Source organism: Callospermophilus lateralis, chromosome 2 (genome assembly GCF_048772815.1).
Source record: "Callospermophilus lateralis isolate mCalLat2 chromosome 2, mCalLat2.hap1, whole genome shotgun sequence".
NCBI classification, from domain to species: Eukaryota; Metazoa; Chordata; class Mammalia; order Rodentia; family Sciuridae; genus Callospermophilus; species Callospermophilus lateralis.
The window spans coordinates 12247686-12272565 of record NC_135306.1 but is presented as its reverse complement, the minus strand read 5'-3'; the positions used below and the strand labels follow the sequence as shown (position 1 = coordinate 12272565).

Here is a 24880-nt window from a genome sequence, read left to right as displayed (position 1 = left end):
ATATTCAGGGAGAAAGGAGGAGGCCATGTTTGATGTGGCCAGGGAATCACCCCATGGCTAGTTTGCTGGCAGTTTGTGGCAGTATTGCTAAAAGGCTGCCAGCTAGAGACCAGCAGTGTCCCCTAAACCCACCCCAAAGGGGCAGAAAAGTATTTAATCCTTGTACCTAAAGCTGTAGATTAAAAGAACCCCTAAATTCCATTAGCCACCAGAAAATCCAAGATGCTTTAAAATGGAGTCATTGTAGAGAGGAAATAAGGACCATCAGTCCTGGGCCATCTACCCAGGCAGACACTATCTACAGAGCATTTACTCCACCCCAGCCCCTGAGCTGTTACCTAATTTAATTCTGCTAACAGCCCTCTGGTTTTGATCTCATTATCCCCATGTTACGGATGAGGAAGGCCAGACAGAAAGGCTGGCTGGCTTGCTCAAGGTCACAGTGGGCAGTAAGTATTGGACGTGGAGCTCTGGTTGACCTGTTGGGTCCAGGTGAGCCTTAGGTCCAGGCAGGCTAAGCCCTCCCCACTTCCAGACAAGTCCCTTGGTGTACAAAAGCGGGTAATGAGGCACAGAGGGGCAAGAACTTGTCCATAGACAACCAAAGTGAGTGGAGAGATGGGACTTGAACTCAGATTTCCTGGCTGCTTTCTGCTCCCCTGGTGCCCAGTGGGGTCTCCCATAGTAGGTTCGACCTCGTGCTGAGATTTTTAAGTCACTGGGCTTGAATGTCTTTAAGTGATCATGGGACATAAAATTGTAGGGTTTGGGGAGCAAGGAAGGTCCTTACTGATCATCTAGGCGGCCTCCCTGCTTGTTGTGATGAATTTAAGGCCTAAAGAAGCAAATGACTCACAAGAGCCCTTTGATGTTGGAAAGTTCTTGCTGAAAAAAAGCAGCCTTGTGATCCACAGTCTCTTGGATTCTCAGAACTAACTGACTCTAGCTTAGAACCCATGTTAATGATAGGTGACTGGGTGTCCAAACCCAGAGCAGATTGGGAACCATCAATTAGTGTGTGGAGAGGACGCTTCCCCACAGGGATGACTGGAATGTTGAACGAAGTCGCCGCCAGACTGATTTCTGGTTCCTACCTGATTTCCCATCATCTGCTCCATCTCTCTGGGTCAGATTAGCCATTTTAAAACGTACCTGTTGCCATGAGTGGCCCTACTCAAAAATGTGCAATGGCTCCCCCTTGCTTGGAAAACTGAATTGCCTCTTAACCAGTCTCCTTCCCTGCTAGCTGACCCTCTGGCCGTTCTCCATTTGGTGAGCTCTTCAAAATGAACCATGACACTCCTGTCAGAAACTCTATCACTCCCAGGAAAAAGTTCACAATTCTTCTCTTTCTTTTTTTCCTTTTTTTTTTTTGTACTAGGTGTTGTAACCAGAGGTGCTTTACTATTAGCCCTTTTAAATTTTTATTTTGAGAGTCTCGCTATGTTGCTTACCTCACTAAGATACTGAGGCTGATCTCAAACTTGCAATCCTCCTGCCTCAGCCTCCCAAGCTGCTGGGATTACAGGCATGCCTCCCCATGCCTGACCAAAGTCCACAGTTCTTAAGATCTCAAAGGTCTGAAGTGGCAAGGTTTGGACTCCTCTCATTCCAAACTCTCCTTCTCTGGCTCCTACCACACTGGTTTCTTTCAGCTCCCCACATGCATCTGTCACTCCCGGTACTTGGCACATTCCCTTCCCTCTGCCTAGGACACTCCCAACCTTATTGCTAACTCCTATGCATCCTTTAGCTCCCAACTGCCTGTCACTGCCTCCTGGCAGTCTTCCTGGTTGGGAAGTCTGTTCACACAGACTCTGGATGTCCCCAGCACCACACTATTCTGATTATATGTAACATTTTTAATAACTGTTCTCTGCCCAGACTGTAAACTGCAAGAGGACAGGGACTGTCCTATTTGCCACAGCATACTCAGTGCCCAGAACAAAGCCTTGTACACACTGTACGCTCAACAAGTATTTGCTGAATGCATGAATAAATACATTTGGCTATTCATGAAACTTATGTATCTATTTAACAAACACGGCAGCATCTTAGCCCATGCCCATGCCAGCATCCTTAGCACCACGCCAGGTTCTGCATGATCTGAAGCAATGAGCCAACCATCACAAGGCCTTTGCCCTCACCGTGCACACAGTTTGGGAGAGAAAGACATTAAACAGATAAATCCCTGAGATGATGCCAGGTGGAGCTGAGCATGGTGGAGGAAACAGAGCCTGGGGAGGAGTTAGAGAATCCGTGTGTGTGAGAATTTAGATGGTGTCATCAGGGAAGGCCTCTGGGAGGCGGTGACATTTCATTGATGAACCAGGGCTCCTTTGAGACATTGGCTCTCCCTGCCTAGGGCTGGCTGGGTCCCAGATGTGTCCAGGTGTGTCAGTCCCACATCCTCAAACCCTCCCATCCTCCCAGTTGTAGCGAGGAACACAGAAGGGGCCTTGGGAGGTTTTTAAGGCGGGTGCGAGAGCCTCAAGCTGCTCTTCACAGCTGCTGTGATTGGGTTCCTTCTGCGTGGCGAGAGGCGGCGATTGCTTTGTGCACCGACGACTCGGCTGATTGTGGCCGGGCGATTGGCACCCACAGACCGCGGCCGCCAGGGTTTACCACGCACCCCCAGCGCGGCGGCGGGCCGTGCGCAGCGCGCCAGCCCAATCTCGCCTCCTGTATTCAGAGTTGATTAGACGCTATTTCTGCCTGGATTTTCAGAAGGCTCAAGAGCTTTTTTAATCACTACAGTGGCTCATTACGGTTTTGCAGTGACACTCATGTCCTTCAGTTCTCTTCTCAGATTAGATTCTATAGTCAGATGAATATTGGATGATTTCATTACATACAAATGCAATCAACAGTTTTGCATAAATTTCTTCTCTTTTCTTGAGTTTCAATTGACCCCAGCACCCATGGTGGCAGGCGCGATCCACATGCAAATGAGCTGGGTTTGCAGCCGAGGAGCGGGGCCAGGAGGAGGCGGGTACTTGCGCCGGCCCAGGGAGGCAGCTAGCCTTGATTGCTCAGGCTTTGGAAGAGCGGCCTTGGGGAGGGGGTGCCCCTCAGTGAGCAGCCTCCATGGCTGAGGCTGGCCTCCCTGTTCAGGATGTTGGTGAACTGAGGCACGGGGATGCCCAGAATCGGGTGGCCTCTGGCTCTGGGCAGAGAAAGGAACATGAAATTCCTTTGGGGCTGGCAGCTGGGCTCACAGAGGTGTGCCCAAGACGCTTGGGGCCGTGGCTCTTTAACAACTGATAGGGGTGGTTTGATGGTCTCATCAGACAGTGCATCCCTGCTGCACCCAGCTCTGTCCCCACCAATGCTGCCGTTGGTGTTGGTGTTAATTTTAAGCCACCATTATTGACCCTGGAGACTTGAGCAATGGCTGGAAGGGCGAACCAGCATAAGTCCAAAGCCAGCCCAAGGGAGTGGGGCAGTTCAGAGCCTGGGGCAGTTGGGCCTCACGAGGCTCCTGACCATCCCTTGTGGGAGGCTTGGCACCGGCTTGTTCTCCCTTGGTGGTGGGCGCTCCCTCTCTGCAGGTGAGGCTGTCTTTCCTCTTGTTTACACAGACCCTTGGTGAGGTGTTTTCCGTGACTCCTAGAGCACCTGTGCCCGGCCCCAGCCCTGTGCTCTGGGTCTCATAGCCCGCCTCTGCTGGCTTACTTCCAAGAGGATCCCTGAGGTCAGCAGGTGGTGACTGGGCTCTGCTGAGTCACCCTACCCAGGACTGCAGCTTCTCTGAAGCCAAGTTCCCATTCCCACCCAGATCTGTCCTCTAAATGCTCCTGGTGGCTGTCACAGGAATAGCCCAGGCTTGGATTCAACACCAGGCTCAAAGCTGGAAGGGACTGGAGAAGGGAGGGCACCTGGCTGTGCACCTCATACCGCTCCATGGGCACCCCGCCCCCCGTCATGGGCAGCATCACAGCCCCAACCTCACTTCCTCCAGCCTTCTGCACGTGGGAACACAGGTGGCACAGATGGTGGAGGGTCTGGGACTCTGAGAAGGGCTGGGGCGGGGGCAGAGGGAGAGAGAGAGACATGTAGATGCAAAAGTGGTCAGGGGACCCATTAGGGATGTGACCAGATTTATTGTCATTAAGGACGCAACTTTGATGTAGACAACCACAGCCAGCCACAGGCATGAATTCAACACATCTACGCTTAGCTCCAGGCCCAGGCTCTTGACTAAACACCTAGAAACCTGAACCAAAGCATTGGGCTTCCATGTTACAGGTGTGGCTACTGAGGTCCAGAGAGGGGAATGTCTAGCAAAGAGTCACACAGCATTGGACCCAGAGTCTCCTAATATGGTCTGGGGATTACTTCCCTCTTCTTCTGGCTGTCCCTGGTGACCATTCTCTTGTCATTCTGTCCTTCTATGTGTAGTTACAAGTCCATTCTTCCCTCACTAAATGGGCCCGCCCCTCACTGCTCATGAGTTTGCCTTCAGCTCTTCCTTAGCCTTCTCAGGCTCTTTTCTGTGTGCATTTCTTTCCCATCTCTCCCTGTCTCTGTCTTCCTTATGGCTCTATGGTCCTCCTCTCCTCTCACCTGCTTCCCTGGTCCTCTCTCCATCTCTGTGTCTAATGAGTCACCTGGTCCCTTTGCCAGGCTGCATCTGCTACTTTGCTCTCAGTAATGTGTTTAGCCAGAACTGGCCTCTGCCTGGGATTGGGAGATCTGAGACCCCAGACCTACCCCCAGGAGAACTCTGAACTCTGGCTCCTAAGGGAGAAGGTCGGGGTGGGGCTGGTTTCTGAACTCTTCTGAGCCTTCCTGCATGGGCCTGCGCTGGGCCTTCCATCTTTCCCTCCAGTCCAGAACTGGAGGGAAGAAGCCATTTCTCCTTCTGGGTCTCATAGCCCGCCTCTGTCCTCACACAGGCCTGGAAGAAGGCTTGGAGTTGGTGGGGAGGATTCCAAGGCCTCACTGACTCCTCAGGCAGACTGGGCTCATCCTGTCCAGACTCCTGTCTTCAACTGGGTCCACGTCTGCTGTTGTCTGTGGCAAGCTCCTGTGGAGGTTCCCTGCCTGCCTCTTCCACCTCTAGCACCACCCAGCAGAATGAACATGTTCCCTAACCCAGTCAAAATCTGGGCCTGGCCCACCCAGGCACAGAGGGCTGCTTCCCTGAAGGTGCCTGCTTTCTGACCCTGTGCCAGGTACATGGAGGGTGAAGAGGAAAGAACTGGGTTCTGGAGGCTAATAGATGAGTGCCAGGTCCCAACTCTGCCACTTGATAGCTGGGTCATCACAGACAAGCAACAACCTCTCTGAGGCCAGTTTTCTCCTCTGTAAAAATGCAGACACTCTCCTTCCCTTGAAAGGCTGTCACAAGGGTCAACTTATATGAAGGTGCCTGATACAGAACTGGGCACAGACTAGACACTCAACAAACAGTTATTAGGAATAAATGAATAATATTGAATGAATTATAGATCTAGATCTGCATAAATAGGATGTAGAGAGGCAGTGCCAGGTATCAGGAATGGCACAAGCAAGGGCGTGGGGATAGGAATCCTGGAGAAGCAAGAGGGAACTAGGATTCTCCACAGGAAGCTTCAGTCAAGAAATGAGGAAGGGGCCACACCCTGGCAAGTCTACAGGCCAGGCTCAAGGGCTTAAAAAAAAAAAAAAAAAAAAAAAAAAAAAAATATATATATATATATATATATATATATATATATATATATATATAATTTATTTTAAAAATCAAGCATCTCTTGTTTCAGGGAAAAGAATGATCAGAGGTCCTTACTGTCATCAACACTCCAAGTAGCTAAGAGTGACTGTAGCCACAGGCGCCAGGTACAGTGAGGCCTTGAGCTGTGGCCTTTGAAGAGCATCGTCTCACCTGGTCTCGAGGACAGCCCTGTGAGGAAGATGCTTCTGTTAATCTCATGTTGAGCAATTCGGGACCTAGAGGAGGATCACACTGTCGTAACAGGTGCAGCCAGGACTCCAACCCTGGTCAGGCCTGGCTCCAGGCCTGGTGCTATCTCTTAGCACCGCTCGGCCTTCCAAAGGGAGGACCCCACATTCCTGGACAGGGGAAGCTGTGGGCATCAAATACTCAAAAATGCTTTAGCTAGGGCAGGGGCGTGAAGAAGGCAGCATGGGAGGGTCCTGGCCCACAAGGTGGAAGCTTGCTGCAGATGAACTGGGGAGGGCTTTCTGGGGGGAGCTGAGAGCGGGCAGAGAGAGAGCCGCAGCAGCAGTGGAAATGGGGAATGTGGCTGTCACCCAGGCGCTGGAGGCAGAGGCTGCGCTGCCTGATGGCCTAGCTGAGGCTTTTGATCCTGATCAGCTTTTGGCTGAGGTCCATTTCCTTGGCCCCACCCGGCCCAGCTGTGCCTCCATCTTGCTGGTCCCTGGGAAAGGATGTGAGGGTTCTTCCTTCTAGTTTTGTTAGCCTCTTGCTGTAGGACTTTGGCCAAGCCAATGCCTCTCTGATTCTGACTTACCTTGTCTATGAAATTGGGCTAGTAATGTCCACAAACTGCCTGCAAGGTCAGGGGCTAGCAGAGGCACACAGGCCCAGGTGCAGAGATAGTGCTGGACTCCTTCTCCCATCCCCAGGGGCCTCTCACCCCTGGATCAGGAACCACTCTCATTTCAGTGCATCAAAGGCCAAGAGCAGAGGGGTGTGGTGGCATATACCTGTAATCCCAGCAGCTCAGGAGACTCAGCTTAGAGGCTGAGGCAGGAGGATCCCAAGTTCAAAGCCAGCCTCAGTAACTTGAGAAGGCCCTAAGAACTCAGTGAGACCCCATCTCTAAATAAAATCCCCCCCTTTTTTTTAAAGGGCTGGGGGTGTGGCTCTAGTGGTTAAGCGCCCCTGGGTTCAATCCCTGGTACAAAAACAAAAACAAAAAACAAACAAAAAATGCCAAGAGCAGGTAAATGTGTGTGGGGGAGTCTGATTCTTGAAGTCATCTGTCTGGCTGTGTCTTGCTGTGTCACTCTGTGACAGTCTCCTCCTCTGTATAGATTTTAAGTCCAGAATCCCTTCTATAAAACTTGTAAATTCAGAGAGAGTTTTCTGCTTCTAAATCTAATACGAAGCCCATTCTTTATGCTGTGTAACCTCCCAGAAGGGTCCATGACCCGGAAGAGAAAATTCTTTCAGCTGGAGTCTGTGGTTCACACCTGTAATCCAGAGACTTGGGAGGCCAAGGCAGGAAGATCACAAGTTTGAGGCCCGTCTGGTCAACTTAGCAAGACCCTGTCTCAAAAAATAAAAGGGCTGGGGATGTAGCTCAGTGGTACAGCATCCTGGGTTCAATTACCAGTTCCACACACACAAACACCAAAACAAACCAACCCACCCACTTCATTCACATTTTTTTTCAACAAAACATATGAATACACACACCAGGTAATAAAATGAAGACCCCAAAGCAGGCTCTCTTTATAAGTTCAGGTCCGTTTCAGCATCAGACCTAGGAAAAACTATTTTAGTCAGTGAAGTTTTTGAATGTCTACAGTGTGGAGGATGAGGGATTGTAGGCCTGGGGGAATTGCTGCATGGGGCTATTGTTGGGGTGAGTCAATACATGCAGGGCATTCGAACCATGCCTGTGTGGGTCCTTCCCTTACCTAAGATCTTCCCATGGAGCCGGGCATGGTGGTGAAAGCCTGTAGTCCCAGCTTCTCTGGGGGCAGAGGCAGGAGGATCTCTTGAGCCCAGGAGTTCTAGGCCAGCCTGAGCAACATAAGCAAGACCCTGGCTCTAAACAAAAACCAGAATCAGGGCTGGGGATGTGGCTAAGTGGTTAAGTGCCCTAGGTTTAATCTTCAGTAAAAAGTAAAAAACAAAACAAAATAAAAGAAGAAAAAACAGATGAACACCCTTTCAATGGCTCCCATATCCATAGGATAAAGTGCAGGCAATTTAGTCTGGTCTTAAGGCCCTTTCTGATCTGAACCCCACTTAGCTCCCGTCTCGGGTCTCACCTCTGGCTCTCACTCCTCAAACTTCAGCATCATTTTTTTTTCTTTTTTTTTTCAGTTCCTCATACCTCCCAGCCCTCCTCCCTCTGCAAGCCGTTGCACTTGCTGTGTCTGCTACCTGAAGTGCCACCTTCCCTGTCGGTGTCATCCTTCAAGGCCTCAGTCCAAGCACCCCAATCCAAGCATAAATGCTGTGAAAATCGAGGTCTTGCCTCCAGCCTGTGACCTCCAGGAAGGCAGTGGCCATGTGTGTGTTCTCTGGCGCACAGTTGTTGTGGAGTAAATGATCACCCTTGCTCAGCAAGGGATTGATTTTAGCTCAGGGACTGAATGCATGTTTGTTGAATGAATAAATGAAACACAGGTTTGGAAAGAAGATTCCCTAGGGGTCCCCATATGCACCCCAGGAGAAGATTCTTAGAATGCTTTTCCTTCCCTCCCCAAATTCCTTAAGTGGTTTAAAAAAGGGGACCCAGTACATGCAGGGGGCCTCCAGGATGTCAGGGCCTGGGGGAAGTGGCAATAGAACATTAGGCAGAAACCACTTGTCCGGGGTTGGTAGAGGCCTCTGGGGCCTGGGGAGCAGGGGCAGGACAAAGGAGGCCTCTAGGGCTCTGGAGCAATTGCTATAAAATAAACTCCATAATCAGGTAAATGCGTTCGTGTAGGGGATGGTTCCCGTGCAGCTGTGGGCGTCTTCCAGCCAGCCGGAGGGGACCTGTCTAATCTCAGGGTAATGAAAATGTGGGTCTAATTAAGACAGCGGGCCAGGGCCTGGGCTGAGAGTGGAGTGGGGAAGCTGGGCCCTGGCAGCGGAATTAGAACATTTAAACTGTCAGGCTGAATCCGGGAGAGGTCTGATTACCTGGGCCATGAAGAGGCCGCTTTGGTTTGGTGTTGAATACAATTTCCTGGGGACCGGCTGTGAAGCCAGGGGCCACCTTCTCTCTCCTATCACGGGGGTTCAGCTCTGATTCTTTGACCTCCCCAGCCCCATGCCAGAGGCAGCCAAAGGAGCTGATCTCTGCCTCTCTAGCAGCCCATGTAGGGCACTCAGGGAGAATCAGGCACATGAGTCACACAGGCTGGGAATGTGTAAGGTGTGTCTACAGGTAAATGACCTAAGGGAAGTGTGTGCTGATGGGGTGGGAATGACACAGTGTAGGAGGTTCTCGAGGTGCAGGGACATTTGTGTGTGTGCCTCACTGAGAGAGATGTGTATGTGGGCCGTGGGTTCATGGCCCCTGCACATGGGATCTTGCACACAGTGAGGCTGTGTGCACAGGTACTGGCTGAGGTGTTCACCAGGGTGTGTGCTGGTGTGTTCGCTCAGGGGCTGAGAATACATTGGTTGAATGAATAAACAAAACAGTTTTGGAAGGAAGAATGCTTTGCCTATTGGCCACTGTCCCCCAGCACCAGCTATGTGCCTGGCATGTGGTGGGCAGGTGATGGTTATATAGATGTTGAATGAGTTTATGTTTATTCAATGGATACAAGAAAGCTGTGTGATGCACATTTTAAAGATCTGAGCATATGGAATCTGTGTGTGTGTGTGTGTGTGTGAGAGAGAGAGAGAGAGAGAGAAAGAGAGAGAAGCCCTGTCCCACTGTGTGTTCTGGCAATATGACCTCTGAAGCCAGGACCATGGAATGCTTTAAGAGGCTGTACCATGCTATCACACAGACCTGACATCTGGGCCTGGCTCTTCTGCTGACAGGTAGTGTGACTGCAAGTGTCTTCTAACCTTTGGGAGACTGACTTTTCTCATCTGCAAAATAATAATCCTAACATTTACTGAGCACTTACTATATGTCTGTTGCTATGCTGTAGCTTATTTCATTGATGTCTCTATAACTATAAAATACTACTATTTTTCAGATGGGGAAGCAGAAGCTCTCCACAGGCTAAATAATAGTGAAGTAGGACTAAAACCCATTGTAGTCAGACTATGGTGTGAGCTTTCAACTGCCAGAATTAATGGCAGTACCCATAGCATGGGCTTGTCTGAAGGACTCAGAATGACATAATCCACCTTGCATGGTGTCTTAGCACATAGCAATAACCCAGTAAATGTCATTGCTGTTATTGGCGTATGATACGTGCATATGGAACTTATAAAACAGCTTCAAAAGAAGGTGCAGGAGCCGGTCATGGTGGTGCATGCCTGTAATCCCAGGGACTTGGAAGACTGAGGCAGAAGGATCACAAGTTTGAGGCTAGCCTTGGCAATTTAGTCAGAACTGGTTTCAAAATAAAAAGGGCCTTGGGGTTGGTTCAGTGGCAGAATGCCCCTGGATTCATTCCCCAGTAACACCTCCCCACCCTCACCACACAGAAAAGTTGTGGGAAATAAGCATGAAGCTTACTTGTGTGTGTATGAGCACAGAGGTGACACGAAATAGTGTGGACACAGATGCAGTGGATACAGATAGAGATATGCAGAGTGGACATGGGTGCTGTATACCATGCATGTGTTTGGTCCAGTAGGTGCAGATAGATGCCGAGTGTTTCAACATGGAATATATATGTAGGCATATTGGTGTAAACAAGGTATGCATTTGTGTAATGCTTATACTCGGGTGTATATTGCACATACTTTTGAGATGTATCTATTTGTGATTCAAGTTCTGTGCGTCCTTGTTCAAATGTCACTTTCTAAAGTTAAAATACCAATAACTACCCTATTTAAAACACCTTAATTCCCCAGGCCATTTCCTTCTCTATCTTTCTCCATAAAAGTATCATTTACCATAACAGATAATTCTGTTCTTTAATAGGCTGTTCAGGGGTTTCTCCTCACTAGAATATAAGCGTCAGGCGGCCAAGGCCATTCCAGTGTTGATCACTGCTGAGTTCTCAGTGTCTGGCCCAGAGCCTGGCAATTTCAGAAGCCCAACCACCGATGGCTGAATCAACAAGTGCCTGTCCGCAGTATGCGTGGCAGCAATGTGGGGGCCAGTGCGCTATGTAGATGAGACTGAAGTGCATAGCCCAGGCACGTGCATGTCACAAGGGGAGTGTGACCTACAGAAACTATAAGTGTGCATAGTGGGTGCATGTACACCGGGCGTAGACGGGGTGCTCCGAGCTCATTTAAATGATGAACGCGGCCCAGCTGCCGCCTCGTCGTCCCTGGGTCTCCTTGGACCCTGCACGGTGGACCTCAGAGGGCAGCGGAGGCCCCTCCCGGAGGTCTCCCGGGGCGCGACCCGGAGAGAGGGCGGGAGACCCTGCTCGGGCGTATTTCCCGGCGGCCGCAGGGCGGAGCGAGGGCCAGACCGGCCGGGCGGGCAGGAAGCGGCGCATTGTTCGGGGGCCACGGCCCGGCAGGGAGTTCCCGGCCCGCGCGGACATAAAAGGAGAAAGCAGAGCCCGCAGAGCGCGGCCGGTCAGCAGCCTGGACGACCGAGGAAGCGCAGCTCGGCGCTCCGCTGACCCCCGCATCCGCTCCGGGCACGGCCCGGGAAGGAGGAGCGGCCCCGCCCTACCGCCCGCGGGGCCTGGGTTCGAATCCTCCTGGCTCGCCGCCTCCGGAGCCTGTAAAGGGCCGCGAGCGGTTGGAGGCCCCTCCCGGAGAGGCGGGGGCTCGCCACGTTCCCGCCCCCAGTTCAGCCGGCCTGCCTTTGCAGCAGCCAAGCCGAGCTGAGGGGACGCAGGCTGAGAAACCCAGGTTTGGGGGAAAATTTTACCTGCTAAAGGGACTGCTCTCGTGAGACCTGAAAGACCCTCTTCTGGGCGACACTTTGCAAGCACTCTCATGGATGGAGAAACTGAGGGCTGGAAGGACAGAGCCTTGCTCAAGGTCATCAGTAATAAAAAGCACCGTCATGTAGAAAATTTCCAAACCCAGGGGCTCTCTTCCTGTGCTTGGAAGTGTGGCGGTTTCTTGGTTGTGGGTTGTATACAACAACGAGGGCTAACCGGCTTGTGCTTATTACTCCAGTCCTCACTCTGGGCAAGTGGACAGGAGTCATTTGAGACCCAGGGAGGGGAGTGTCTCCCCTAAAGAGGCTGAGGAACCACAGCTTGCTCCTGGTCTCTTCTGGGAGATGTTAACCCCGATAAGCTTGCATGATGATTTTGTGCAGGAATATATTTAAGATCTAGACAAGGCAGGGAAAAGAAAGCAGTTAGCAACTCCACGTCCTTCCAACCCTGAGCTCTGCCCTCTTGGACCACTTTGCCTCATTGTGGGAAAAAGGCAGGAAAAGAAAAGGTTGATCTTCAGAGTTTCCCCGGGGGCCTGAAGAGGTCAGGGGAGTTGCACTAGGTCACAGAGCAAAATGGCTGTGGAGCAGACCCGCTTTGTCTCCACTCACAGTGCAACCTGTCCTTCTGGGCGTAACCTTCCTGCGTCCTGAAATATTGGGGACCTGTCCAGAGGTGACCTCATCGGCTGCACCAGGAGATTCTGATTATGGAGAATGGCCTCCCCTCCACCCCTGCCCACCCCCAGCCCAGGAACCCTACACCGGGGGTGGAGTGGGGGGGTAATTGAGATCAGATGCAGCGGTGACCCACGGAATGCTCCCCAGGAACCTGGAAGCATTTATTGTCTGGAAGAGAATCCAGGGCCCTCTTGCAGCCGCAGCCGCAGCCGCGTTCCCTCCCTCAGTGTCCCCTCCCCAAGTGACGGAAGGTGGATGGGCCCTGAGGAGGCTCTGGTGGTGCCCGGGGTTGAAGCAGCGGCCTTGATGAATACGACTGCTGAAAGCGCCTTCCTGGCTTCCTCCTTCCTGGGGATATGGTTTCAGGGGCCAGACTTCCTGCCAGCCGCCAGCCTTCTCCTCCGTAGTGTGGATCTGCAGCTCTCAGGCAGGCCGCTCGCCCCTGCCCCTTGCCTTGCAGCTGGCCCCATCTCATTCAGAGCTCAGCTCAAATGTCACCTCCTCAGGGAGGCCCTCCCTGACCACCCTATATGAACTGGCCCACCTACGGACAGCCCCTCCTGCTCAGCCCATTTCATTTTCTTCATTTCACTTATCTCTAGCTGGTCGGCTCATTTATTTTCTTATAATAATGTTTATTTCCTCGCATCAAGAATCTGAGCCCTGGAATATCATAGGACCTGGAACGCTGCCTGGTACACAATAGGTGCTCAGTAAACACTGACTGAACGATTATAACAATGAATGAACTCCCACCTTTGACCTCTGAACGTGGAACTTGACCTTGAATCTCTTTGGTGAAAGCTTTGCTATCCCTGATCTCGAGTTTGTCCTGCTTTCACATTTTTAGTGTAAAACTCTAGTTTCCAACACTTACTCTCCTGCCTGTGTTTTATTGCCTCTGGCTCTCATCTGGTCTCTCCAGGCTGACCTCTGACCTCATGTCTCCGAGGCCTCTTCTTTTCCAGTCTCTGCTGTGTGAACTCTGGGTAAGTTTCTTGCCCTTCCTGAGCTAGGAGCATTCTTCAAACAAAAGCGAACACGGGAAGCCCAGTACATAAGACAAATTAAAGTGTGAATGGTGGGAGGGGGCCCATTCCCAAGGGCCTGGAGTTTCCCATGTCCTCTTGTCCAAAGATACCTTTGCAGGTCCCTAAGCTTTGGAGAACATAGTTTGAAAACTCTGTTAGAGGATTTACCCATCTTTTTTTCAGTGCTGTAATTCCTCAAGCTCCTACTTAGAGGTCTGTTATTTTTTTTTTTTTTTTTTTTTTGGTGGTGCTGGGGATTGAACCCAGGGCCTTGTGCATTTGAGGCAAGCATTCTACCAACTGAGCTGTATCCCCAGCCCATGGGGGGCGGGGGTGTCTGGCCTTCATTGTCCATGTGTCCATTCATTTATTCATTTATCAGACATTATGGACCCACATGTGAGTGCTAGACTTTGTGCTACTCCCTGCTCTCCAATTTCTTGTGTTGATGTTTGTTCCCTCTCCTCATCCAACAAGCAGTCTGGAAGCACAGTTTGCATGGCAGGCCGTGAAGTCTCAGGGACCTTGGGCAGGGTGCCTGCCGGCCAAGCACCTTTGTGTGACTTGGCTGAGTTCCATTGTTTTGGGAGGATGCAGCAGAGTCCCTGCTGGGACTCAGCTTGATCAGCAGAAAGTGACCTTGAGTGAAGAAGAAGGTGACCATCTTCTTGGCTGACAAAGCCTTCAGCCTAGACACGGTTGGCTGGATTTCCGTCCCCGTGTGTGGTGCAGACTCCCGGGGTGGCTTCCTTGGTGTGACTGGTGTTTGTTTTAATGTCCTACTGTCATTGTCTTGAGACACTAATATGTGAACAAGGGACATCAGGTTTTCATTTTGCACTGGGCCCCATGTGTGCCCAGGGAGCCTGGTCAGGCAGAGGCCAGTCTATCAGCTCCCTGCTGGGTGAGCTGGACACCCTCTGCTGTGCTGGGGAATCCGCCATGTCCCCACCCTGGAGGCACACAGAATTAGGGGGGAGGGAGGTGATGTCGCCTTGTTTGAAGTGCCTGGCCACAGCAGGGGCTTGGTGCTGCTGGAGAACTCAAGTGCCATGGCAGTGGGGGGTGGGGGAGGGAGGAGGTCACAGGGGACCTGACATTAAGGGACTAATCAAGAGGAAAGGGAGAGGGCATTCAGGGTGGGTATAGATGGCAAGGTCTAGAGAGAACGGGATGGACAGCATGGGGGGAGATGGCACTGGAGAGTAGGAGTGACAGGGGTCAATGTCATTAGTCCTCAATGACAGGGGTCTGGATTTTATCCTCTGTGTGAGTTTGGAAGGGTTCCCAGCAGAGCAGAATAGGGGTATGCCCGGTCTCCCTTTTATACATAGGGTAGCATTGGGGTGCGGTTCTTAGGATTTTGTTTGTAAAAAAAGCTTCTGCCTCTAAAAATATGCTTAAAATCCTCAGTTATCAGAGGTAGGAAGCCAGGGAAGGAATTAAATCTCTCAAACAGGAGTGGCAGAGGGGCAGGCTCTTGCTGCTGCTAGGTCCTAGGCAGCATTTAGAACCCAGGACTCCCGCCTCTTCAGTCGGGCTCTGTGGACTCTGTACTTGCAGGAACTTGCCTTCTCAGGCCTCTGGCTGTGAACCCCATTCCAGTTTCTGTGTTCCCCTGGTGGATCTGCATCCCCTGCAGACAGAAGCTCTCTTCTCCATCCAGTCCATCAGGTCTGCCTTAGAAAAAGGTGGCCTATGCTGCCATCTCGTGGTCACTCAGCAGAATTGTCCTGCTAACTGACGTCTGCTGAAGGGATTGCAAGCTTTGGGTTGGAGAAGCCCCATTCTGGGGCATTGACCTTTTGGGGACTCTGGAACCATTAATGACCACCCCAAATCCGTTTTTTTTCTTCTGTCTTTCTGGATAATAGGGTCTTAGCACCTTAATTGTCTAATTCATAACCTGGGTTTAAATCTTGGCTCCTTGATGTCCTGAATCCAGTCTGTCCCAAGTCCTGTCCTGTCAACTTTTTAGGTAGATCCACTCTCCATCCCTAAGACCAGCTTGGCTCTAGCCATATCTTGACCTTAATTTGATGTGCCGCAGTAACTTTCCATTTGGCTTCCTCCTGTTCGGGCCTGTCAACAATCCACTCTCCACGTTGTACCCAAGGAACCTTGCTGAAACCCACAGATACCCAATAGCCCTTGCTTAAAACCAGCAAGGGCCCCCCTTGCCCCCAGGACAAAGCTCAGCCTCTCTGCCAGGAAGCCTCTCTGGGAGGCTTACCTCCCAGCTCGTCTCTCACAGGTCCCCTCCTTAACACAGTGGTTAAGGCCCAGACTCTAGGGCCTGACTGCCAGCTTTCAGATCTCACCTTTGTCATTTGATAACTGTGTGATCCCAGTCAGGTTATGTAACTCACTCTCTCAATCTATAAAACAGGATTAATGACACAACCTTCTTAGGGAGTTACAGCCAATAAAATAGCATATACGAAGCTGTGCTACCTGGGGTCTGATACCCAATAAGGGTCTGATACCCAAATCACCCTCAGTTTACATAGCTTGCTAGACACACAACTCCCAGGAGGCTGTTGTATTCTGGGTTACTGCTTATTATAGGGAAGATACACATTCAGACAGGCAGAGTCCCAGAGGCTCCTTCCAGACATAATTCCATTGTCCTCTGCCTGTGGAATCAGGGATCATCATTCTGCTAGTGTTGACAATAAGTCTGGGGTGTTGCCAAGCGCAGAAGCTCTCCTGAGCCTCGCTGTTCAGTTCCCACCTGGTAGGCATGGCTGATTGCTTGTTAGGCTGATTGTTCATGTGGTCGATCTCTCTCCAGTTTGGCTGACATAGCAGGATCCAAAGCCCATGCCTAAGGTCACAGTTTTGGTCTTTGGGGCATGGCCAGCCCCCCTCTAAGACTTTACAGGTGTGGCCAGCCCATTCTAATCACATCTATTAATCTATCTAGTACGACCCACGGGCCCCAGGAAAACAAAGTGTCTCCTATCAGGCATAACATTCAAAATGCCCAAAGATTACTTCCAGGAAGCCCAGAGAAAAGCCAGGCATTCTTTTAGGGCAAGACCAATTTCATAACTACACAGAAGTCTTTAGAACACTGCCCAGCTTCTAGTGAGTGTTGTCAGAGTACTAGTTGTTATGTGTTCGTTGCACCTGCTCCCTCCTCACAGTGCCCCTCTGCCTCTGGGCCTTTGCACATGGCATTCTCTCTGGGAAGAGTACAGTTTCTCCCGGGAGATCCTTGGAGCTGAGTTAGGTGCACTGTTTCCCCTTGACCCAGGACTTATCCTGAAGTCATAACCTGCTCAGTGGTGAATGCTTGCCTCCTCATCAGAGCATGGATGCTCTGGGACCCGGGGAGGATCTGTCTTATTCTCTGCCATCCCCAGTACAAGTTAAGCATTAAGGAGCTGGTTATTCAGTGTTGAATTCCCCACTAAAGGACAGAATTTAAAAACTGGATTAGACCCAGAGAAAGGATCTGAAAATAAATAGTACGAATCCAGTGAAGAACTGTGGCTGGAACTGGCGAACAGCCTCGACCTCATAATAATATTAATCATTTACTGGGATTAACCAGATCCACGTTGCATGCCACGCTTGCCCACGCTGTTTCTCTGCTTGGACAAGTGGCTTGCCCAGGGTCACACAGCTACTAAGGGCTGAGGCAGGACTCAGGCCTCTTGGAGGGACTCACACCCACACTTCTGGAATTGATGCTGCCAGGGACTGTGACCCCAGCCTGCCTGTCACTGATGGGCCATTAGGCAGAGAATGTGACCTGAGCCATGGGTTCCTGAGGCAGCAACAGGGCCCGCGAGAGGCCAGTGGAGTAGATTTCAATTTCTGTTGTCCCAAGACCTTTTAAGAATGAGGACTGTCTGGTGGGGAGGGAGTCAATGAGCTCCGACCTTACAGGTCTGCCGCAGGATGGGGACCTGTTGTGTCCCCAAGTCCAGATGTAGCTGAGCACAGGGAAGTAGGGTGGAGATCCCCCTTCCCTGTCTGCCCCATCTCATCTGGGCCCAGGCTGAGGGGAGGAAGGGGGTGCTGGGGAAAGGGGAAGGAAGACCCGAGCAGCCGAGGTCACTGGAGGGGCAGGGGGAGGAGGGGAGGAGGGCAGGAGCTTCCTAAGTTTCTGGGAGGAACTGGGATTCAGGGTCACTCTCAGGCTGAGCTCTGGGATCTGAGAAACAGGGCCTATCAGGGGCAGGGGTCGGGGTTTCTGAATTGAACTCCTTGGGCAGATGGGGCAGACATCAGGGCTTCCAACAAGCTCCGGCTTAAGAGTCTTCTAGGGAAGAACCCAGGTCCAAAGGCCAGGAGTCCTGGATTCCAGCTTCTCGGCTGTGTGTCCTTGGGCAAGCTCTGTCTCTCTCTGGGCATCAGTCTCCTGATCTGTTGAATGGAGGTTTGGGTTCAGTGACTTAAGACCCCTTCTAGAATCAGGAAGCAAATGGCTCAGGGCAGGGTAGAGAGGGAAATGGACACGAGGTCCAGATGGGTCCTGGTAGTGTCTGTCCAATGCCTTTGAGCCTGGTTCCTCCTCACCCCACTCCCGCCTCTCCTCTGCCGCCACTCGGCCCACAGCCTTCTCTTCTCCTTTTCTATTTTCGGACATCCCAGAGTTCTGAGGAAGGCCCAGTGGCGCCTGCCCAGGAGCTCTGAGCTGCTGACAGAGGTGTCTCCAGAGCTGGAGGGGTGCAGTTGGCTGTGCAGCATCTGGGGCACAAGAGAGGATCAGAAAGAGCCCCACTCTGGGCTGGGGAGGGGCCGGGTGGACCCACAGGAGCTGTGAGAGATACCCCGGCCTGGATCTGGCCCAGCCCCCAGGGGACACTGCTTCCTGCTGGAGTGGACTGCCCAGGAGGCTGGCAGTGGGTGGGGCAGGGAGGAATGCAGTCCTGGCCCTCAGCCTGCAGACTCACCCTGACCAGGACAGTCTTGGGGGCTGTCCCTGGCTGGGCGGGGAGCCTGTGGCCAAGGGCTCAGTGGCTGGCTTACTGATTCCGTCTGTTAAAACTCTGCCCCTGTCCTTCTCAGGGAGCTGTTGTGGGTGCCTGAGGTCAAACACCTGTTGCCTCCACTCCCCTGGCCTAGGAGGGCTCCTGTCTGCTCTCAGAACCGTGTCTGGGTTTTGACCAGAAGTGGGTGACTGTCACCGAAGGGCCCCTGAATGCTTCCTGTCTTCTTTCCTGTCCACCCTCCAGAGAACATACTTTATGAGATAAAGAGAGAGAGAGGGAGAGAAATAGAGATAAGGAGATCCAGGGGCCCTGTTCTGAGATGTGTGGCAAGGCTGATGTTGTTCCATTCATAGACATGGCTTTTGTGGCAAGCACTATAGTTCTGCCCCTCCTGTCCAGTAGGCTGGTACCCAGTTTCCCTCGAGGTTCAGAGTCTGGGGTCTCCAAAGTCAGGGTCTCACTTTTATTCCACTAACTCCCAAATGGCCATGGGTAACCCCTTTCAGTCTGTGGGTCTGTTTCCTCATCCATAAAAACAGAAGATCGGCTTAAATTTCCTTCCGGCTCTAGTGTGCGTGATGCTGATTTCCTGGCTGGGGCTCTAGTGTGAGCTCCTGGGTTCAGGAGGCCTCAGGCCTAGGCAGCAGCCTCTGAGTGGTTCTCAGGCAGCCTGGGGTGACCTGATGTTCCCCTGGTGGGGAGGATGGAGGGAAGGGGAGGATGGAGGGAAGGGGAGGATGGAGGGAAGGGAGGATGGAGGGAAGGGGAGGATGGAGGGAAGGGAAGGATGGAGGGAAGGGGAGGATGGAGGGAAGGGAGGATGGAGGGAAGGGGGGGATGGAGGGAAGGGGAGGATGGAGGGAAGGGAGGATGGAGGGAAGGGGAGGATGGAGGGAAGGGAGGATGGAGGGAAGGGGAGGATGGAGGGAAGGGGAGGATGGAGGGAAGCGAAGGATGGAGGCATCTTTGTTCAGGAGATAAAACTCCTCAGCCAAAGCTTGGAACATGGAGCAGATTGTGCCAGAAATAAAGACGGGGACAGGAAGGGAATAGAAGAGTCAGTTTGAAAGAGACGTCAATATAAAGATACTGAAAGAGGAAGAGAGGGCCCAAGACAGAGATGAAGACACAGGACACACAGAGACAGACGCAGAGATAATGGCGGGGAAGGGAAAAGGGAGACCAAAGCTGAGTTAAAGGTAGGAAAAGAAGAAAAGGAGGACAGAGAAGGCAGGACAAAGTGGATGGGGCAGAGGATCAGGGACAGAGAGTTCAGTTCTCTGTGGGTAAAGCCAGACTCTACTTTCCCCTGCAAGGTGCCCAAGTCAGGTTGTCCCTCTTGTGTTCATGAAACCTCCCTTGGGGTTGGATCTCTATTACCCTCTAATCTCTTATCTCCTGCAGATCTTGCCTCCCTGGGGGTAGTGAGAGGTGAGAGTCCTCACAGGCCTAAAGGTTCATGCCTTAGGTCTTCATTAAAGGGTACTGGTAAGTGGTAAAGTCAAGGTTGAACCATATGGGGATATGGTCAAGGTTGGGAGAAGAGCACAGACGTGGAAAGTCCAAAGAAAAATGTTTTCACCTTTGTTTAGATTAGTCATTGACTCTGTGTCTCCCTATTTAGGGGCAGATATGTAAGTGAGGAGAGGAAAGTATTTAGGTTGGAATGAAGACAGATTCAAAGGGACAACTGAGCCGGGTAAGGATGGGTTTGCATTGAATTACTCAGTGTTGGGTTGAGTGTAGTTGGTTTGGTTAGAGTAGAGTTGTGTTGTGTCATGCTGGGCTGACTGGGCTAAATAAAGTGTAGTTTGGTTGAATAAATGGAGTTGGATTGGGGATTTGGTTGAGTGGAGATGAGTTAAGTTGGTTTGACCTGCGTTCAGTTAAGCTGTGTTAGGATGAGTTGGGTTGGGTTGGGTTGGGTTGGGCTGAATGGAGTTGAGTTGATTGACTTGGGTTAGGTTGGGTTGAATGGAATACATTGATCTAAGTTGACTTGAGTTGAATTTCAGAGAGTGGAAATGGGTTCATCCAGTTGAATTAGGCTGGTCTGGTCTGGATAAGAAAGTGAAAAGACTCCAAGCAGACAAGAGTAAAGAGGAGTGCAGCTCCAGGAGAACCATGTCACAGGAAGTTGAAGTGAGATCCCAGGAAGGAGAGACCAGGCGAGGGAGATGTCCATGGCTGAGATCTAAGCAGACCTGTGAACCTGAGCTGTTTGCCATATAAATGATCCATCTCAACATTACTCTCCATTGGTAATGGAGGCTCACAACTCTGACTTGCATCTTGAGATGGAAAGAAGGGAATCGGAAACTCATTGCATGTGTGTGTGCTCACATGTGTGTTATTTGTTATGTGTGTAATTTGAGCAAATATTGATAGTGATTCCTAAATGCCTCCTAGGCTAGGACCTGTACTAGTTGAGATCAGAATTCCCACAGAATCTTCACTCCCGCAGAAAAGGAGTTCTGTTTGGGTGAATTCCTGGTAAAGAAGATTTTTGAAGGAGAATGAAAGGGAGAACAGAGGTCAGGTCTCCCCTCCTCATCTCCTAACCCAACTCTTGGGTGGGAGCCTTTGGAGAAAAGGAAGGCTAGGCGTTTTTATATGCATTGTTGTGTTAAGTCCTTACAAAAATACTTCCTCTTTATAGTAGAGCATCTATGACCTAAGGAATTTAAGCACCAGTGCCAGTGTCAACAGCTGGTGTAAAAGGTAAACCCAGGTAGGTATGTTCTTGTATGCCAAGAGAATGGGAGAAGACCAAAAGGACACCGATGGGCAAAGGAGGTGAGAGGGAGTGAAGAATCTGGGGGAAGGATGGATTGGGAGAGAGTGAACGTCGGAGGGGACTGAAGGGAAGGCAAGGTGGACTGCAGGGTTGGAGAAGAGGTGAGAACTCAAGAGTGGAAGCCCAGAGAGGACATGCTAATGGAGGCCTAAAAATGGAACCCACAGCCTCAGCTAGGCAGCAGCAAGGCGAGGCTCTGGTTAATGGCCCTCTAGCATTTGGAAATTGGGATCCTTCTGGAGATCTGGACAGGTGAGTCCTTGTAAGGTTCCCAAGGCTCTTCCCTTATGCTTTGTCTTTTGTTCCTGAGGCTTACCCTCTTATCTGAGAACTCCTTGAGAGAAGAGGTGTCCAGTGGCCTGTCTGGAGGTTGGCCAAGATGCCATCTTATGAGTGTAGGAAGGGTGCAGTAGAACAGAAAGGAATTGCAGAGCAGTGAGGTCATTCATATGTGTTCTGTGTTGGGTGTCCAAGGAGATATCCAGTTCCTGTCCAGAGGGTGGCCTGAGGGAGGGGTAAAGTTTTGGGGTTCTGGGATGCCCACAGAGCCAGTGCTCTTCTCCTCAAAGAGTGGGTGGCCATGGGCAGGCAGCTGATCAGAGCTTGCTCACCACTCAGTTCTTTCTTGTGGTCCTGTGGTCCTGGTTAGATGCTGGGCTTCCTTCTCCCCAGCCTCAGTGACTCACACACACTCCACTTCCCACTGGGCTGCCCCATATTGGATGGAGGGAAGACTGGCTCCTCACAGCTGTGGGGTCAGGATGGACCCTTCTTGCCAGAGGATCTGAGAGGTTGGTCTCTTTGCAGCTCTTGAACACACCTGTTCACTCACCATTGACTTACAAAACGTATATTTGCAAAGGATGGAAAATGCAGAGAAGTAAGTCTAAAATTCTGAAGCTGCAGTTAAGTAAACAGAAGACCCTTGCTGTGTCGACTCGCCTCTCTTTGCTTGAGTTTGGTCATCTGTGCAATGAGCACAATGTGCTCTTATAAGCAATGAAGAAGATTAAGTGAAATAACAAACAGAAAAGTGTGTGTACTCTATAATGAAGATCCTAGAGCTTACAAACACACACACACGTGCACACAAACATATATACAATAGTCACTCATTCAACTGCTTATTTTTTCAACAGATGCTGATGCACAGTGCTTATTAAGCATCAGGCAGCGTCCTAAGCATTCATTCTATGGGAATTGACCCATTTAATCCCCTCAATAATGCTACAGGAATAACGCAAGCATGGCTTCCATTTTGCAGACATGGAAACAGAGGAAAAGAGGGTCAAATGACTTGCTTAACGCTATATAGCTAGTAAGTGGTAGAGTTGGCATTTGTTCTAGTCCTGTTTTGCTCCAGAGTTTTTCATTCATTTGCTCAGCAAACATTTATCAAATGCTTTCTCAATGTCAGGTCTTGGGCCCACAGAAAGGAGCCAGACTTGCTTTGGGTGGTGGTTGTGGTTCTTATCTGGAGGCAGAAGTATCTTCCTGGGCTGGAAGTTGGATATGAAGGGCAGCAATATTTGGTTGTCGCCGTGACTGAGCTTACTCAGGGCCAGCTAGACTTTCTATCCTGTGCAGGACTGTCCTTCCCAAAATGTCAGTAGCACCCCATTGAGAAAACATTCGAGCAAAGGTTACAGGCTTTGGACTCATTCTAGACCTGGCTTGAGTCCTAGCCCTTCCATTCCAAGACTGTGTGACTAGGGCACATGGCTTCACCTCTCTGAGCTTCAGCTCCCACCTCTGGAAAACATGGTTGGAGACACTATGTCTGTATAGGGCCCAGCAGTACCCAGTTTGCCTTGGTTGCTCAGCAAACATGAATGTCTTTTCTTGCTCCAGCAAATGGCAGGAAGTACAGAGCAGTTCAAACATGGCTCCCAGCATCCCTGTAGAGGAGACTGAAGCAGACTGGACTCTGGGGAGTTCCCACCCACATAGATGTTCTCTTTTCTCTCCATCCAGACCTAAGAGCAAAAGTCAGCTATCATCAGCTCTGAGGCTGCAGGAAAAGCCATAAGTTTCTGAGCTCTGCTTTTCTTGTCTGTTCAGTGGAGAAAGAGAGTTCAGTGGACATCAGTTGTTCCTGCCTGCTCTGCACCCTTTCCTGCCTCTTTTGATAACTGTACCCAGTTTTCTTTTGGGGAGCATCCTGCTCCCCTTCTCAGTCCTGTGGGCACATATTCTAGGACTAACAGAATCAGGACATTCTATCTTCCTGGTCACAGCAATTGGTTCAAGGATGGGCACTTTAAGTGTCCCAGGAACTTTTCTTGAGGCTGCCGGAAAAAAAAGATATTCTATTCTCAAAGGGCACTGGGGCCAGAGGACAGTATAGTCGTGGAGATGTCTGAGTCCTTATTTGTGCCACTATGGGAGCACCCAAAGGGAAAGAGGGATGAGAAGAGCGCAAGGGGAAGCTGGTACCTGGATCAGCCACACCTGGCTCCAGATTTTCAGCTTGAGAGACTACACTTCCTATTCTTTTGTCAAAATCAGAGTCTGGTGTTTGTCACTTGTATTGGAAAACATCTGACTTATTCAGGGGCTACCCATTCATAGGTGAAAACATATGAAAAGGTTGCTGAGTAGATCAAAGGAGAAAATGAGGTAAGTAGGATGTTTTTCCAAGCTGTAGATGACTAAATGGCAGTAAGTTATTAACAAGGCTCTAAACAGGGACATGTATTCAATGCACAGGGTGAGTCAGACCATTTCTATCTGAAATGCTCCCGACAACAGAGTTGTACAGCTCTTGCCTGAGAACTGAAGAGCTGTTTGGAAGTATAAATTCCTGCCCTCTAAATTTCAATTTGCAGGGTGCAGGTTTCAAGGAATGAGGTGCTTTTTGCATCAGGCACAACTGATTCTTATACAGTTTGTTACAAGGTTGCTCATTTTATAAGAGGCCATAGGACACAGAGGAGAGATATCTTGTTTTGCTCTGAGTCTGATTCTGTCACCTGCCTGGGGCTGGATTAGACTTTCTCTTGGGAACTCTTGGCTGACACTCACTAGGGTCCTGCAATTCCCAGACTCATTCTGGGACAGGAAAAGGCTGCTCATCTTGAAGTCTGAAGCATCTATTTGTTCCTGATTTTTTTCTGAGAAGCTACACATCAGAACCACAGTCCACACCAGAAAGAGACTCTTGTTAGAGTCTGGTGGATACTGATGGCTGACTGTCCCCATCTTCATTTCCAACTCATTGTGCCTTGCCTGCTGTCCCCCAAATTCCATTTCCCAACCTCCTTTGCCTCTGGATGAGGCCATGTGACACAGTTCTGGTGAAAGAGATGTACCTTGTAACCTACAGGGCTGCCTGTTCCCTCCCCACCCCTTCCTGCTTGGAACAGGGGTCTGAGGTCGATGTACGAGGATGCACCGCAGCACATTCTGGGATGGTGGAGCACAAAGATGGAAGGAGCCTGGAAGGCATGACTGAGCGCGTCTGTGCTGCTTACCTCTGCACTGTCACTTGAGGAAAAGAATCCCCTCTCCCTTCTTAGGTTTAAACCTCTGTGTTTGGGAGTTTTGTTACATGCAACCGAATGCATTCTTTTTTTTTTTTTTTGGCAGTGCTGGGGATCGAATCTATGGCCTTGTGCATGTTAGGTGAGCACTCTGCCACTGGGCCAAACCCCCAGCTCCCAGATGCGTTCCTGACACAGTAAGCTAGCACTTGCCTGCAACCATCTTCTCTTAAATTCTTTCTAGGGTCTAGAACATTTCCTGCCC

General features: G+C 50.7%; 1 protein-coding gene across 7 annotated transcripts in view; it reads left to right on the top strand.

Moving 5' to 3' along the window:
- Mrrf (mitochondrial ribosome recycling factor) overlaps positions 1 to 9119 on the top strand; it is a 70025-nt gene extending 60906 nt beyond the window's left edge. For 3 of the 7 annotated variants that reach the window (XM_076845534.2, XM_076845535.2, XM_076845536.2), the window contains one exon: positions 8027 to 9115. In XM_076845534.2, the coding sequence (XP_076701649.2) occupies positions 8027 to 8251 (225 nt within the window). In that variant the 3' untranslated portion in view covers positions 8252 to 9115. Of the gene's footprint in view, positions 1 to 8026 lie in introns of all 7 variants that reach the window. The other 4 variants (XM_076845531.2, XM_076845532.2, XM_076845529.2 and 1 more) reach the window with 3 other exon arrangements.
- The last annotated feature ends 15761 nt before the right edge of the window (positions 9120 to 24880 follow it).